The sequence below is a fragment of the Psittacula echo genome, assembly GCF_963264785.1.
Source record: "Psittacula echo genome assembly, chromosome: 5".
Taxonomy (NCBI): domain Eukaryota; kingdom Metazoa; phylum Chordata; class Aves; order Psittaciformes; family Psittacidae; genus Psittacula; species Psittacula echo.
Genome location: NC_137739.1, coordinates 8,848,807 through 8,864,927, shown reverse-complemented (window position 1 = coordinate 8,864,927; position 16,121 = coordinate 8,848,807). Strand labels below are relative to the sequence as shown.

The 16,121-nt window shown below is 40.0% G+C and overlaps 1 protein-coding gene across 1 annotated transcript; it reads left to right on the top strand.

The window, feature by feature from the left end:
* Positions 1-139: 139 nt before the first annotated feature.
* On the top strand, positions 140-14,019 carry LOC308220992 (acyl-coenzyme A synthetase ACSM3, mitochondrial-like; the record flags this gene model as incomplete). Its single annotated transcript, XM_080617731.1, has 14 exons — positions 140-152; positions 1,599-1,864; positions 2,098-2,308; positions 3,603-3,810; positions 4,651-4,794; positions 5,656-5,812; positions 6,669-6,748; positions 7,888-8,011; positions 8,755-8,835; positions 8,985-9,086; positions 12,240-12,367; positions 12,475-12,574; positions 13,195-13,314; positions 13,933-14,019. Exons 2-14 carry the CDS (start codon positions 1,664-1,666, stop codon positions 14,017-14,019), a joined length of 1,743 nt encoding a protein of 580 aa, XP_080473857.1. The 5' UTR covers positions 140-152; positions 1,599-1,663.
* Between the last annotated feature and the right edge of the window lie 2,102 nt (positions 14,020-16,121).

The following is a 16,121-nucleotide window of genomic DNA, read 5'->3' as shown; positions in this document are numbered from 1 at the left end:
TTGGAAGTACAGGGAAGACCGAACAAGGCCTGTCTTACCTGAACTGGCTGTGTTGTAAGCCCAGAAAACAGCCTGAGGCTCCCAGAACATCAGTAGGATGACAAAACCATTTGCTTAGAAAGCTGGTTTTCCTCTTTCTGCCACTAAAACAGGTAACAGTCAACACAAAAGCCTTTTGGAAATCTCCTACTAGGAAATGGGCACTATTTTTTATAGGACTTCTAACCTCTATGTCCTGGAAGGAAACTGCAGTTTCCATCAGATTTGCAATGAGGAAAGGAGTTGGATTTAGAGGAGCTGAATAGAAAATTGAAACTGATGGAGTACAGTGTTGGTTTGGGCATACAGCAGATTAGGTCACATTTCTGCACATTTATCAGTGCTGACTAGTTCTGGCTCTTTCATTGTGTGCTTTACAGTTTTTGAGAGGTATATGGAAAATCTGCCTTTTGCAGAAGTCACAGGCTGGTCAGCAGGAAACACTGAATGCAGAATAAGTACAATTCTTGGGCCTTCTGCTCGGTTACTACCCACACCCTGGAAATCATTGTATGATCTAGAGCCATTGACGAATGCCTCACATGTGAGCACCTTCTATTTGCATTTCTGTTTTGCCTCACAAATACAGTGATTTTAGAGTGATGACACTGTTATTTATTGGCATTAAACACTTTGACCTGTTACGAGATCTACGCTTGGAATACATAATGAAAGTAACTGTGTAGTATCCATGTTAGAAAGGTATGTGCTATTAAATAAGGAGAAGGTAATGCCACAGAAGGGTTTAAAAGCATCAAAAAATTAGTTACACTCAAAACAAGTTTATCAGAAGATTCTGCATCTATGAATAAAGATCCAGTTTTATTGACTTACAAGGCTGGGCTTTAAATAACTGCAGTATCATCAATTTTGTCTCTTCCACATGTACCTGTATGGTGTGTAGGAAAGACTAGGAGGAAGTGGAAATGCTGGAATTTCCTTTGCAAGTTTGTTTTACAACATGTATCGTTTTCTAAGTTGCACACTTCAGCTGAAGTGCAAAGCAAATGGAAGTCTTTGACATTTCACCTTTCATTGGCTAGTGTTTATTTTGTATTTATTCCATGCCCCAAATGAAAATAGAACTCACAAGGAAATAAATCAGATTCATCTGTTTTATTGGTGTCTAAGATCAGTGTGAATCGCCATCTAGTGTATATTTAAGACACTGCATAATTACAGAGACTTTTAAATCAAGGTCATAAAGTGTCCTCAAAACACTTTCTATAGCTAGTGGCATTTTATTTCTGTATGCAGGCAAAATAAAATCTAAAATCTACAGGATTTTAGAGGACTGGCAAGTGAAAGTTTAGAGATATGAGATTCATTCGTCAGCTGGCCAAGTAGAGGGCAAAGATTATAATGACAAAACCAGCACAAGATCTCTGCCAGAAATGGAGAAACACTTATTTTACAAATCACATAAAATAATAGGGGAAAATGAGAAGAGACACAAACAACCTATTTATTGAAGCTGACTTGCATTAATTTGTCCAGCACCACAAAATAGGCAGCATCCAATATGTGGCTGATTTCAAATGTGTTTTCTTTCATTTCAGATGACTGATTCCTGCAGGTGTGCATCTGATTTTTTAACCCACTGTCTGATAAAACATCATTTATCATGAGGACATTTATTAAATCATGGATTCCTCAGTGTTTGCGGATTCTTGGGTCACCTTGCAGGTTATTCCATGGATGCAACAGGCTTTTTACATCTCAGATTATTTCTTACTATGACTCTATAAACCAGTGTAAAAAGGAACTGCCGGAATATTTCAACTTTGCAAGTGATGTCTTAGATGAGTGGTCACGACTGGAAAAGGTAGCATTTTTCTTTCACTTCATAGACATTGGAACAAATCTCAGATGATACAAATCAATTTTCCTGATTGATACTGGGTAGTATAAGCTGCACAGTAGAATCCACTGGTTTATTTTCTGTGTCAGAAATATGGGTGTCACTTTAAGACACTAGTTGTTGGGGTGAGTTGGTTATCTGGAGTTATTTTGGATAGAAATGAAACATTTTAAGGTTTGTCTTCTGTTGCATTCTAGGTTGGAAGACAAACAGCAAATCCAGCTTTTTGGTGGGTAAATGATGAGGGAGAAGAGGTAAAGTGGAGCTTTGAAGAGTTGGGATTTCTTTCTAGGAAAGCAGCTAATATACTTTCTGAGGCATGTGGTTTGCAGAGAGGAGACAGAGTTATAGTAGTGCTGCCTCGTGTTCCTGAATGGTGGCTACTGTATGTAGCCTGTATGCGAACAGGTGAGTGACTTTACTGATGCAGAAAAAATAAATAGAATAAATGAAAAGTACACTAAATTAAATTGAAAAAAAAAATGTAAGCAGGAATATGCTGCTGTGCTCTGTACAGTTCAGCTTTTGCATAGAGGGAGCATTGGCAGCACCCACACAGGAACCAAAGCGACACTGCACTAGGTGCTGAACAGACATGGTCCAGTTAAATGCCTTCTTAGTTGAAGCCATTGAAGGTTGAATGGTTATAATCTAAAGCCAGATTTGACCAGATACATTGTCAGTATGAACAGTTTTAATGCAGTAAGTTATATGACCAGACTGGTTAAGAATTCAATACAATATTTTTTTGCTCTACTATTACAGTTTTGCAAATTCTCTGGCAGAATTTAACCCATTGCATTTTTAGAGCGCTAAGCATCCATAATAGAACAATTTACCATCACCAGGGACATGATCAAGTATTTTTTTCACACCTATAAGCTCTGTGATTTCGGCGGGTTGTAAATGGGGTTAAGGCTCAAAGAATCCAATTCTATCTTATCCAAGATTTTTTTGGACTATGATGTGGGAGTAGCATTCAGTATCTCAGTGTCTCGGTTTCCCAGTTGTAAAATTTGGTAGACATCTCTGAAGGTACATGAAGACTGTAATAAGTATAGGTCAATTCTGTTGAAATCCTTGGGAAAAGGAGGATATACAAATGCACTAAAGTGCATAGAAGTGCACTAAATTGACATTCAACCACTCTCAATGTGATTTCAGTCACATTGTAGTCAGTATCCAAACTTAGGTTTGTTCACATTACAAAATGAATCCAAGCTTGAGGGATTTGTTGGCTGAGCAGTGTATGTAAGCTGCCTGACTCAGTCTATTTATCCCATATCAAGATGTATTAATTCCTTATTGAAATGAACAATGGCTTTATTCCAGATGTAAATATAATCTATTTGCTGGTTGTCTTCATATACTTAATAAACGGGATGATAACACTTACTTCCTGAGTTATAAATCATGAAGGAAATGCTCAAAACCACTCTAAATCTACATCTTACTCATGATGTAGATACCTTTAATATGGATGACACAAAACTTAACATCAGTGCTTCAGGGTTTGAAGATCTTTTAGAGCCAGATAATCCCAGGCCATTTCTAGGCCACAAATTCACCCAAGCTCTGCCTTCAAACATGAATTATACTTGACTCCTGTTTCTCAGAGAATAAGAAATAGCTGGGGTCATGTCCTGTGAATGTAATAAAGAGAAATGGTCAATTTTCTAAATTGCTTGTTGCTTTTTTCCAGGAATTGTCTTCATTTCAGGAACATCTCAATTAACAGCCAAAGACATCTTATACCGACTCCAGACTTCAAAGGCCAAGTGCATCATTACCAATGACACACTGGCATCTGCAGTGGAATTGGTCGTACCTGACTGCCAGTTTCTGAAAAGCAAAGTAATTGTAGCCAAAGGGAGCAGAGATGGGTGGCTGAACCTCAAAGAACTCTTTGCGTGAGTATCCAGCTGTTACACAGTCACCCCTGTGAGGTGAAAGAAGCTGTATCAGGTGACATTGCTGGATTTTTTAATTGATTTCCAGAATGCAAATGAAATACATTTCTGCACCCCTTTGCCAACTTGCTGTAATCACTGCATTAAGTACAAAACCCCCCAAACACACTTCTTGGAAGCTACATTCAGATCTTTCTGCTTCTTTTTATTCAGCAGCCTGCCAGTTTGTAAAAGCTCTTTGCTTCTACTGTGATCACAGGACAAGCATGCAGAGTACTAATCTTGCAGTTGTTTCACACTTGTCTTCTAGAGCCCAGCCTAATGCCTCTTGAATTCAATGAGAAGATGCCCGTTGCTAGCTCTTAGAGCTCAGCTAACCTGGGATCAGTTATTTCTTCCCTTTGCTATGTTGGTAGCCCGGACAATCTGAATTGCTCATCAGTCTCTTGAACATAAGTGGTATAGTATATGTCTAGGACCTGGCATGATAGACTCAATTTGGCCCCCATTGACTTCATATTGTGAGACAATACGTGTTGAGATAGAAGCTGGTTTTGTTCTGTAACAAGCACCCTGAGTGCCCTTGCAAAATAGTTGTAAACAAAGTCACTGGAATATGCTGTAGGTGCTCACATCTTGAAAGTTACAGCATACAGAGCACACTTGTGACTAGCAAAATGTGCTCCCTAACTCTTACCTGTGGTGTCTAATGCAACTATTTATTTAGTGAGATCATACAGTCTGGGGCTGTTTTCCTGTTTATTTCCTAAACCTTAAGAAGTACTGCTTCCTTCGTGAAAAACTACATGCAGTAACTGTCATATACGGTTTCTTCTGAAGGGTGGCATCTGCTGACCATAAATGTGTGAAGACAAGGAGTCAAGACCCAATGATAATTGGTTTTACTAGTGGAAGTACAGGCTTTCCAAAAATGGTGGTGCAGTCCCACAGCAGTTACGGCATTGGATTTGCAACTAGTGGCAGGTAAACCTTGCAGTTGCTCCCAGTGTCCTGGTTAAGTGACATGATCGCAGTTAAATTTAAAATGTGACTGTAAAAACTCCAGTAAATGTAGGCATTTAATAAGTGTAAGTTCTTGCTTCTTCCTCACCTTTCCCCTCTCACAGTGAATCCTTATTTTAAAAAGCTTCTTGAAGACTCAGTTGACAGCATCAAACAAAGTGTTCTGGCACTCAGAGGACTGACTGCAGAGTAGCAATAAGGGTAGCGTCCTTGTAGCAAAACCAGATAAAGTGCTTTAGTATTGTGTAAACCTTCCTTGAGAATGAAAGCAACCTTGGGCCATAGCATTATACCTTAAAATTTACAGTTTAGTATGAATCTGTGTTTTGGTACTGATTTACTTTCATTTAACATCTTCTGTTTATGCTTTGAAGGAGTGAGAAATTTCATTAAAATCAAAGGATACATTTCCCAAGGAACACTGAGGTGGAAGTTGATGGTATATAATCCATAGAAGTAATATGATTAGTTTTGTAAAGGAATAAAATGTGATTTAGCTGATGTCACTAATCCACAAGGTGGGGAAGGCCTACTCCAAATGATCTGTTTGGTTTTTCATCTAGATACAGATTGTGCAACTCAAGCCAAGGATGTTCTGCACTGTTCAGGAGAAAAACAAATGCTGGAAATGTTAAACAGGAGGGAGTGATGGGAAATAAGAGAGTATTTAAGATACTTCAACTCTAGAAACTTTCTAAAAAGCCCTACTTGCTGACATCACATCTTCTAATGGGAGCCTCTTGCCCTTTAATTATGCTGTGACCTGTGCCTGAGCCTTTCACACTCTATGAAGCATTTTTTTTCTCTCTGTTGTATCATCAGGCACTGGATGAACTTGACTCCTTCAGATATAATGTGGAATACTTCTGATACTGGCTGGGTAAAATCAGCTTGGAGCAGTGTTTTTGCACCATGGATCTGTGGATCCTGTGTCTTTGTACACAATATGCCACAGTTTAAACCAGAAGTTATTGCACAAGTAAGTGTAACATTTATAACTGAGTTTTATTTCCATTTTGCATAACAGGAGCAAAGCTTATACAGAGCATGGGTACCCACTGTTTTGTAGCAGAAGGGATAATAATTCCAACATCCCAAGCAATCATCCCTCCCTTTGGTGTCCAGAAACCTAAAGGAACAAGTGTTTTCCATCCTGGTTAGGCCGTGTGACAAGGCTACAGTGTAGAGGGGATGTGGTGAAAGATGCAGGATAAAAAGAACTCAGGATCACTGCTGTCTTGTCCCATATTTAGCCAAAATTCACTTCAAGTACGGACTTCAGCTGCTTTAGGTTCAGGATGAGCATAGGCCAGTGATCAGAGTATGGCATAGATGTGAATCAGGGCCTTCTTATCCTGAATTTTCAGTGAGTTGCCAAAATGCCTGTTCCTCTGCTCTGCCATTTCACAAAACCAGTCAGCTGGCCTATTTGCCCCAACATTGGTCTCTTGTGTCGAGAAGAGACCCAGATCTCCCAAGAATAAAATTGGAAAAGCTTTGATGTAGTTCACTGTTGTCACTTAGTCTTGAGCCTAGGACACAGTTGCCTGGGAAGCAGAAAACAATCTTAACTAGAACTGCTACTCTCAGTGGACGTTCATTTGCATGAGAATGATATTTCTGACAGCAGTGAGACTGACAGGTACAGCCACTTCGCAGTCAGGATTCGATCACTAATGTATAGGTGTTCTCTGTGTCGAATGTATGTTGCATTTTTATAGTTTTCATTTTGCAGACATTTGAGCACATAACTTGTGTTAATCACCTTCACATTTACAGGGTCAGACCCAACATTACATTCTCTTTTCAACAAAATAACTTTCTATGTTTCCTAGACTCTCTCAAGATACCCCATCACTACCTTTTGTACTGTTCCCACCGCCTACAGCATGCTGGTCCAACATGATCTGAGCAGGTACATCTGAGCATCCGTCCATTCCAGGGGTAGCAGAGAGAAGCTGGGATACAACGCTGTGACAGCTCTGCCTATTTAGTCCCTTATGTTGCTTATTTTCTTTTCTTTTTTTTTCAATTAAAAGAAATATAATTGAAATTGCTCTAGAAAATTCTCATTGTCTTATTTGATCTAGGATGTTGGCACGTAACTCGGCTTTCCACAAATATCTGATGTGCTTGCTCAGACTTCTCCTTTCTTGTTAGCTCTTCCAAGAAAACACCTTTCCCCCCTCTTCTTCCAGGAAAAAAAAAAAAAGAAAAAAGCTACTTCTGTAGGCTTAAATTATAGGTTTAAACTAACAATAGTTCGTGTGGCTTGCAACTAACATAGTACAGCAAACTGTTCTAACCTGCTAATACGCAGAGAGAAAGGAATGTTCGGCTGACGAGGGAAGAAACATCATGGGACGGATAACAACTAAGGAGACCCAAGGATGCTAGCCTTCAAGATAGCAGAGTGGTGCCCAATGTGGAGCGAGACTGGAACAGAACAGAAGCAAGGACATACCATCTGCTCAGTACTAGGACCTTCTGAGCATGTGCAAGCACTGAAGTCATTCAGTAAACACAGTGAGGAAGACTGTCAGTGACCACCAGAGACCCCCACTCAGCAAGAAAGCGCATACATAATTAGAATGCAGATATTATAATTAGTTTATGGAAATATCATGAATATGTGAAACATTTCCTGGAAAAGCTGTAAATATTCATGAGCATGCTAAATATGTAACTATTGCCAACAAGTAACGGGCACGCTCACCTTTGCAAAGCTATTCACATGTGTGCCCAGCTCTGCAATAAAGAATACCTGCTTGCTGAAACTCCAAATTGAGTCTTAAAGAGTTTTGCTGGCCAACTTTTATGATAACACTCCCAGTGACACAGATATAAACCACATTGTCCTCAGTGGTAACATGAGCAATCTAGGAGTTCAATCCAGATCTGTGTAGCGGGATGATTATTGTAATTTCCAAAGTAGCTTTTGAAGTTTTAGGCATACTAGCTCTGAAAGTTGAGGGAGGCTGTTCAATAAAGACCATTCACTGCTCTTTTCAGGAGTTTAAAGAAATAAATATTTAATTTGCTATTTCTCTCAAGGTATAAGTTCATGAGTCTGAAACACTGTGTAACTGGAGGGGAACCGCTCAATCCTGAAGTGATGGCGAAGTGGAAAATCCAGACAGGGGTGGATATCCATGAAGGTTATGGCCAGACAGAAACCGTATGTTTGCATTAATTCTTCCAGTATGTCTTTTCAAAGGTAACAATACCAGAGGCACATTGTGCTTGATAAATCAATGAAAAAGGTGAGAATCATTTAAATGAATTATAGGCAATATATAATTATGCTTATATAGTTCCAAAATCAACTAGCAGCGTGTTTTAATGTTTATAGGAAGCACTGTGACTGTGGAGTTCAGCCCCTTGCAAAAGCCGTGCCAGAGATTATCTACTTGTAGTAGATCTCTTCCATCATCTTTACTTAAAAGGCAGAACTAAAAAGAAATAAAATAAATTATTTGCTCTGGGTATCAATTTGGCCTGTCTGAGGTTTTAATGAAAAATATTAAATCAGTTCACATCCAGACTTCTCTGCAAGTGAACATTAACGAAGCTATTAAGAGTCAGATTTCAGGCATTCTGTCTCTCTTCTTACCCTTGGTATGGTCCCAAATTAATTGTCCCATTAGTGAAATAAGATCTGTAATAATTTCACATCTGCTGTCTTGCAAAATCAAGTGTTTGCAAAAGAACCCACTGGCTCAGACTGAACACAGCCAAACTCATTCCACAGGGCTGAACTGAAATGCCTCTCAACCCTCTCTGATGTGCTTGAGAACCACAGTGCGTTAGTCCTGATTCAGCCCTTGTCATGACAAAGTCATGAAGAGGTGTCACGCCTAATGCAAACAATAATAAAGTCTACAAGATGTTGCAAAAATTAAAAATAAGATCTATTTGCAGGTGACAATTTGTGCCAATATGAAAGGAATGAAAATTAAACCTGGCTCTTTGGGAAAACCTGTTCCTCCTTATGATGTGCAGGTATGTTCATACGTCTCACCTGAGCTCAGCTGCAGTTGTGGATACAAGAGTAAGGGAGTGCTGTCTGTGTCCCTTCTCTGTCCTGCACTGTGCTGTAGCAGATATTTCATTGAGCTAATCAAAGCAGTAATGATGTATCCTGTCTGCAGATCATAGATGACCATGGGGCTATTCTGCCTGCAGGAGAAGAAGGCAACATTGCTGTCCGTGTTAAACCAACGCGACCATTCTGCATGTTCTCTGAGTACTTGGTAAGTCTGATTTGGTCTGTCTATGCCTTCCAAGAAGCTCTAGAGAGATCCAGGGCAAAGTTCTGACTTATTCAACAAGCAGAATTTCATCTAGGATCTTCACAAAGTCTTCCTGGACTGCTTGAGGATTTTGAGCCTGATCAGTACATTGTTCTGATAATCCTGGAACAGACTGACTGGCAGAGTATAACTTCAAGATGCAACATAAACCAAGGGCTACCTTGTTCCAGACCTGTACCTGGAAGTTTGCTCAAACTTCGCATTCAATGCATCACTCCCTTCCATTCTACTCCCATCCTTGTCTAAGGATTAATGAAGGAAGCCCATAAAGGGTACTGTAATACATGAAAAGTTCACACAGTATCACACAGTATGTTAGAGATTGGAAGGGACCTCAAAAGATCATCTAGTCCAATCCCCCTGCCAGAGCAGGAACACCTAAATAAGGTTACATAGGAATGTGTCCAGGCGGGTTTTGAATGTCTCCAGAGAAGGAGACTCCACAACCTCCCTGGGCAGCCTGTTCCAGTGTTCTGTCACCCTCACTGAGAAGAAGTTTCTTCTCAAGTTTAAGTGGAACCTCTTGTGTTCCAGTTTATACCCATTACCCCTTGTCCTATCATTGTTTGCCACTGAGAAGAGCCTGGCTCCATCCTCATGGCACTCCCCCTTTATATATTTATATACACTAATAAGGTCCCCCCGCAGTCTCCTCTTCTCCAAACTATAGAGACCCAGCTCCCTCAGCCTTTCCTCATAAGGGAGATGCTCCACTCCCTTAATCATCTTAGTTGCCCTGCGCTGGACTCTCTCCAGCAGGTCCCTGTCCTTCTTGAACTGAGGGGCCCAGAACTGGACACAATATTCCAGATGCGATCTCACCAGGGCAGAGTAGAGGGGAAGGAGGACCTCTCTCGACCTACTGACCACCCCCCTTCTAATACACCCCAGGGTGCCATTGGCCTTCTTGGCCACAAGGGCACAGTGTTGGCTCATGGCCATCCTGCCATCCACTAGGACCCCCAGGTCGGTCTCCCCTACACTACTCTCTAACAGGTCGTTCCCCAACCTATACTGGAACCTGGGGTTGTTCCTGCCCAGATGCAGGACTCTACACTTTCCCTTGTTATATTTCATCAAGTTTCTCCCTGCCCAACTCTCCAGCCTGTCCAGGTCCCGCTGGATGGCAGCACAGCCTTCTGGCGTGTCAGCCACTCCTCCCAGCTTAGTGTCATCAGCAAACTTGCTGACAGTACACTCAATTCCCTCATCTAAATCATTGATGAATATATTAAATAATACTGGTCCCAATACTGACCCTTGAGGCACTCCACTAGATACAGGCCTCCAACTGGACTCCGCCCCATAGACTACAACTCTCTGGCTTCTGTCCTTCAGCCAGTTTGCAGTCCACCTCACTACCTGATCATCCAGACCACACTTCCTCAATTTAGCTATGAGGATGCTGTGGGAGACTGTGTCAAATGCTTTGCTGAAGTCAAGGTAGACCACGTCCACCGCTCTGCCATCATCCATCCACAATGTTATTTCCTCATAAAAGGCTATGAGGTTGGTCAAGCATGACTTCCCCTTGGTAAAGCCATGTTGACTGCCCCTCATAACCCTCTTATCCTTGACATGCCTTAAGATGGCATCAAGGATAAGGTGTTCCATCACTTTCCCAGGGATGGAGGTGAGGCTGACCGGTCTATAGTTACCCGGCTCCTCCTTCTTGCCCTTTTTGAAGACTGGAGTGACATTTGCTTTCCTCCAGTCCTCAGGCACCTCTCCCGTTTCCCAAGACTTGGTAAAGATGATGGAGAGTGGTCTAGCAATGACTTCCGCCAGTTCCCTCAGCACTCGCGGGTGCATCCCATCTGGACCCATGGATTTATGGATGTCCAGATTGCTCAACTGGTCCCTAACCCATTCCTCGTCGACTAAGGCAAACTGCTCCAGTGACCTGACTTCATCTGAGGTCTCAGGAGTACAGGGCTCTTCAGGACTGCCTCCGGCAGAGTAGACAGAGACAAAGAAGGCATTCAATAACTCTGCCATCTCTGTATCTTCTGTCACCAGGGCACCCATCCTGTTCACCAGTGGGCCAACCTTGCCTCTGGTGTTAGTTCAGGAAGACTTTCCAAAGAGCACAAGTATCTTATGACCTCATACCACTGTCAGAGGTATCCATAGATTTCTCTTGTACATCTTTAAAAGTTACCAGCATCCACATATAGCTGGTGTCAGAGAAACCCTTTGTACAGTGATGATCCCATGGGTTTGTGGTAGTGGCATATGTAATCTAACATCACTATACAAATGGGAATGCTCTACCCACTGAAAGCAGAACAGGTTTAACAAAATTCAGAAAAATGTCCAACTTGGTTCAGGTCAAAGGTCCATCTAAGCTAGTATTCAGTCTGCAATGGTGCTGAGTTGTAGTACATACTTAAGAAAACACTAGGATCAGGCAGATACAAAGATACTCTTCACTGCATTTGAACTATCGCATTGTGTATGCTTTGGGAATCTGTCTATGAGTTTAAACCTCCTCTGAAACCGCATAATATTTGGATATTTTTAGCATCCTCAAACAACTGGCACAGAGTAATTACTATGTGATAAAAAACTTCTTTTGGTTCAGTACTATTATTTCAACTTCTCATTTTGTCTTCTGTCATCAAGGTGTTTTTCCTGTGTAATCTACACCTGATAGGTCAGTTTAGATAGTGAAGTTTTTCTTGTAGGTCACCTCATTTGTGTTTTGATCTTGAAGGTTGGGGTAAACGGTTTCCACTGACAGGAGGTTATTGTGGCAACCCCCTGCAGTGATAAATCATTTCCCTGAAGACAGTGGGTTATTCAGTTTAGTAATTTGCTGTGATGGATGAGCATTTTGATTTAACACAGCCTTTTTTCCCTAGAACATGAAACCATATCTACACTAATGATGTTTTCCACCTCTCACAAGTTTCCACCACAAAATTGCTGTTTTTCTTAATTGAAGACATAAAATAATACTTATGTTGAGAACAACTTAAAAATTGTCTTGATCATTTAGCATCACTGCGAATAAATGCATTACATTTCATTACGTACATTACCTTTCACTAACAATCAGATACATTTTTTTACATGTTTGATTGTTGTCAGGATAATCCAGAGAAAACTGCTGCCTCTGTGCGTGGAAATTTTTATGTCACTGGGGACAGAGGGATTATGTGTGAAGAAGGATATGTCTGGTTTGTTGGAAGAGCTGATGATATAATTAATTCTTCTGGGTAAGTCAGTTGCTATTAGCAGTGCTCATTTGTCTGTTAGAAGTCAGTCTGAAACACCAGTTGAGTGGCTGCCTTGCTGCAGCTGTCATATCTGCATTTTCTCCCAGGTATCGCATTGGCCCATTTGAAGTTGAAAGTGCATTAATGCAGCACCCTGCAGTCTCAGAGGTAGCTGTTGTCAGCAGTCCTGATCCAGTTCGAGGGGAGGTAAATATTAAAAAAGAAGATATAGAAAGAAATGTGCTTTATTCTGAGCATCAAGTTCCTTGTATGTACCACGCTGCTTTGGAATTAAGATGTTGCTAATTTATAAGATTAAAATTAGTCAAAAAAACTTAAACCTATACCTTGACAAATCTTAGAATTTCATAATTATTTACTTGTTTGCAGGGTTTTATTTGGGGAAAGAAAATTTTGGCTCTTAAGACTTACTTTGGCATCTTTTTTCAAGAACTAGGATTCAGATTATTTCTCTTTTCGTCACTAAGCACCTGGTGGCAATTATATGCAGAGTATCTAATTTTTCTTTATGTTTCAAAGTTGAAAATATAGAAGCTTTGAGCTCCGGGGTGAGATTTTCAGCTGGTTATTTTTTTGGTTGTTCTACAGCTTTCTGAAAGTTTAGTAGTGTATAAAGTGGAAAAAATAGCTGCAGAATGTTTCCTTCATAATATTGCATTCTGTAATAAACAGCCAATGAAAAGAGAAATTAGAGAAAAAGCTCAAATTTTTGCATTCTGAATTTTGATACTCAGTTCTGGCAAGAAATATATCCCTTTATTCCCATGTCTGGAAGGTAATGGAGTCCCTTAACTTATGTGGTACAGGTAGTCAAAGCCTTCATTGTTTTAGCTCCTGCTTATGTGTCACACGATCCAGAAAAATTAACTCATGAGGTTCAGCAATATGTCAAGAAGGTGACTGCACCTTACAAGTATCCAAGGAAGGTAAGTACACCACAGAAATACAGGTCTTCTAATGGCATGAAACATTGAACAGTCTTTGTCCTGCTTTGGCTTCTTTTCAGCTGCATTCTGACAAACACCCCAACCATAGTTAAATAAAATCAAAATAAATTACAGGGTCTGTTGCAGCTGTGGCCTTGGGTTCACTATATGTGCTGGAAAGAACCCATAGGAAGGAAATTGTAGTGTAAATTGCTTTTATCAGTTGTTTCATAAAATACTGAGGTTTTCATAGCAACTCAAGGGCAAGGCGTTCAGCTCTTACAAATTCTTCCCTGGAGTTCTGTTCAGTCTCTCACCCAAAGCAAAGGGAAAATCCTTGCTGGCATCATATGGGTTGTAATCCATTCCTTATAACCAGAAAAAACATCAGTAACTCCCTGTCCTAACACCTGAAACACTCACCTCTTCAGGACTGTCTCCCTGCAAATACTGCCTGTGCAGTCAGCTAAGATGTGTGGTGAGGAGTTTCACCATCCCAGCCCCAAGCTGTGCAGCTTTCCATCTTTTTACTCCAGCCATAATTAAAGTGTCCCTTCCTTGCACCTGGGAGTTTAATCAGAATGTTATTCCGCTAAAAGTGAGCATTTTTGCCTTCAGGTGGAATTTGTTCAGGATCTGCCAAAGACAGCTACTGGGAAAATCAAGAGAAATGTTCTAAGGAACAAAGAGTGGGGAAGAGTCTAATGTGATCTGGAAACTGAGGAGACTGAGGAGAGAAGATTCCCATCATCTTTACCAGCCGTAGCACATCACACTTGGCATGTGGTCATGACCCAAGCACTGGGAGAACTTAGGAAAAAACAAGCCGTAGGGAAAAAAAAGGGGGAAGTAACACTCACATGGCTTGAGGATGCCATCAGCCTACAGATTTCCAGAAGGCAGAAGGTGCAAGCAATTAAGAATGAGGAATAGGAAAGAAAAGGGTGATTACGAAGGTTTAATTATTTTACTGGAATTAGTATGAACAGCTTCCTTAAAAAAAGTGTAATGACAACATTTTAATAATGTTTACAAATAAATGAGAAATTAATAAAAATTATCTTTCTCCTGTAGTGGGTATCAGCAGTGAAGTGATATTCTCTCTTCAAAACCTATCACTGTAACATTCTCATTTTCTTTCTGTCTGGAAGGAAGAAGACATACTCTTTAACACTTTTCTCTTCATGAATTTGTTATCTACTTAAGTAGTTAAAGTGGGGGAAGAAAGAAGACACAAAGTACTTTAGGTAAAGGTGCAATTTACGCACAATTGATAACAGTGTAAATGATTACATGAAAAAGGTTACTCTACAAGAAGAATTATGCTGCCTGGTCTGTTTTGTGCTATGTCCTGTTCTCATTATTGCAAAAGAAGCAAGTGAAGAGTAGAAAGAGTTTCACTCGAAATCCTTTTTGGCAGAACGTCACATTTGTCACGTTTAGATAAAAGCTAATCTTTACAGTGCCTTGTTTGGGAAACGTATGTCCTGAAAGCAGAATGAACTGAGTGAAGAGGATCTACCCAGCCAGCTCTCCATCTATACTGTCCACAACAAACAGGTCAGGAAAACATTGTTTAAATTCCTAGTGTTGCTGACGGTTGAGAAGCAGCAGATGGTACTAAATTAGGAAAAATAATGTCTGATTCTTGCAGCAGTTCAGAGATCTTTGCCATTACCAGGTCTTTTCCTCAATTTTTTTACTTCATTTTCACCTGTAAGCTTGCAGGTGAAAAAGTGCTAAAAACTGAAGGCTGTCACAGCAAAACTGTGATGACGTTTTTTAGACCACTAGGGAATCCTGGATTTAAAATATTTATCATTCTATCAGTCCTGAATGCCATTTCCAATCTTGAATACTGTTCCTGAATGTTCTTTCTCTCCTATTTTTTTCACAGGCTATTGTGTAAATTTTGTCATTGCAATGCTCTTAAATCTGGAGATTAGAGCTAAACCATAGAACCAGAGCAGACTAAGAAATGAGAAATATCTGTGTTATTAAAAAGAATAATCAGAGTTATTAGGTTCTTCTGTTAAGGGAATTAAAGTGGATCCATTGGCTTTTAGCATTAACTGTGGAGGTCATGACCTCAAAGAAAGGTGACATTTAACAAAAATCTTATCTATTTTTACTGGCAGTTGTTTCCTCATGTAAGAAAAAAAAAAACAACCCGAATAAAAAAAAATGTATATCCCAAAATATTATATAAAACCCCTGAATTAATATCCATTTTCTATGGATGTAATTAGGGAATACAAAATGCCTTTCTTCACCAGTAAAATCCTTTTAGATTAATTTTTTCTACCAGGTGCTATTAATAGAGTTTTGATTTAAAAACTCTATGTAAAATATAAGTACTATCTAAATAAGTTTCTGCTCTATAATCATCATTCTGAAGCGGGTGACACTTAGGGACACAACACTTAGTTTTATATCCATGTCCTGTGATTGTTTCTCAGGAGCAAATTATACCTTACAGGTTTATTTACAGCTGGTCGGTATTTCTCTACCCCAATCTCAATGCAGCATGAAGAACACTGTGAATTACTGTTGATTTAACAACATATCTGTTCTGGGGGAAAAATTATGCTGTCAGATATCACTGAAAAGATCAAGTTGTCCAAGTTCTAGGTATTTGAGTTCATTCACTGGGTAGGCAGATTAAATATTATTGTAAAAGCTTCTGCTAAAGAATAAGGAGCTGTTAAATAATTTACTTTTTCTCAGGGGGTAAAAATTGACCAAAATTGAGATCCAGGCCTCAGAGATGTAATGATAAGTGGTTACAGTTGAAGGCACAGGACAAA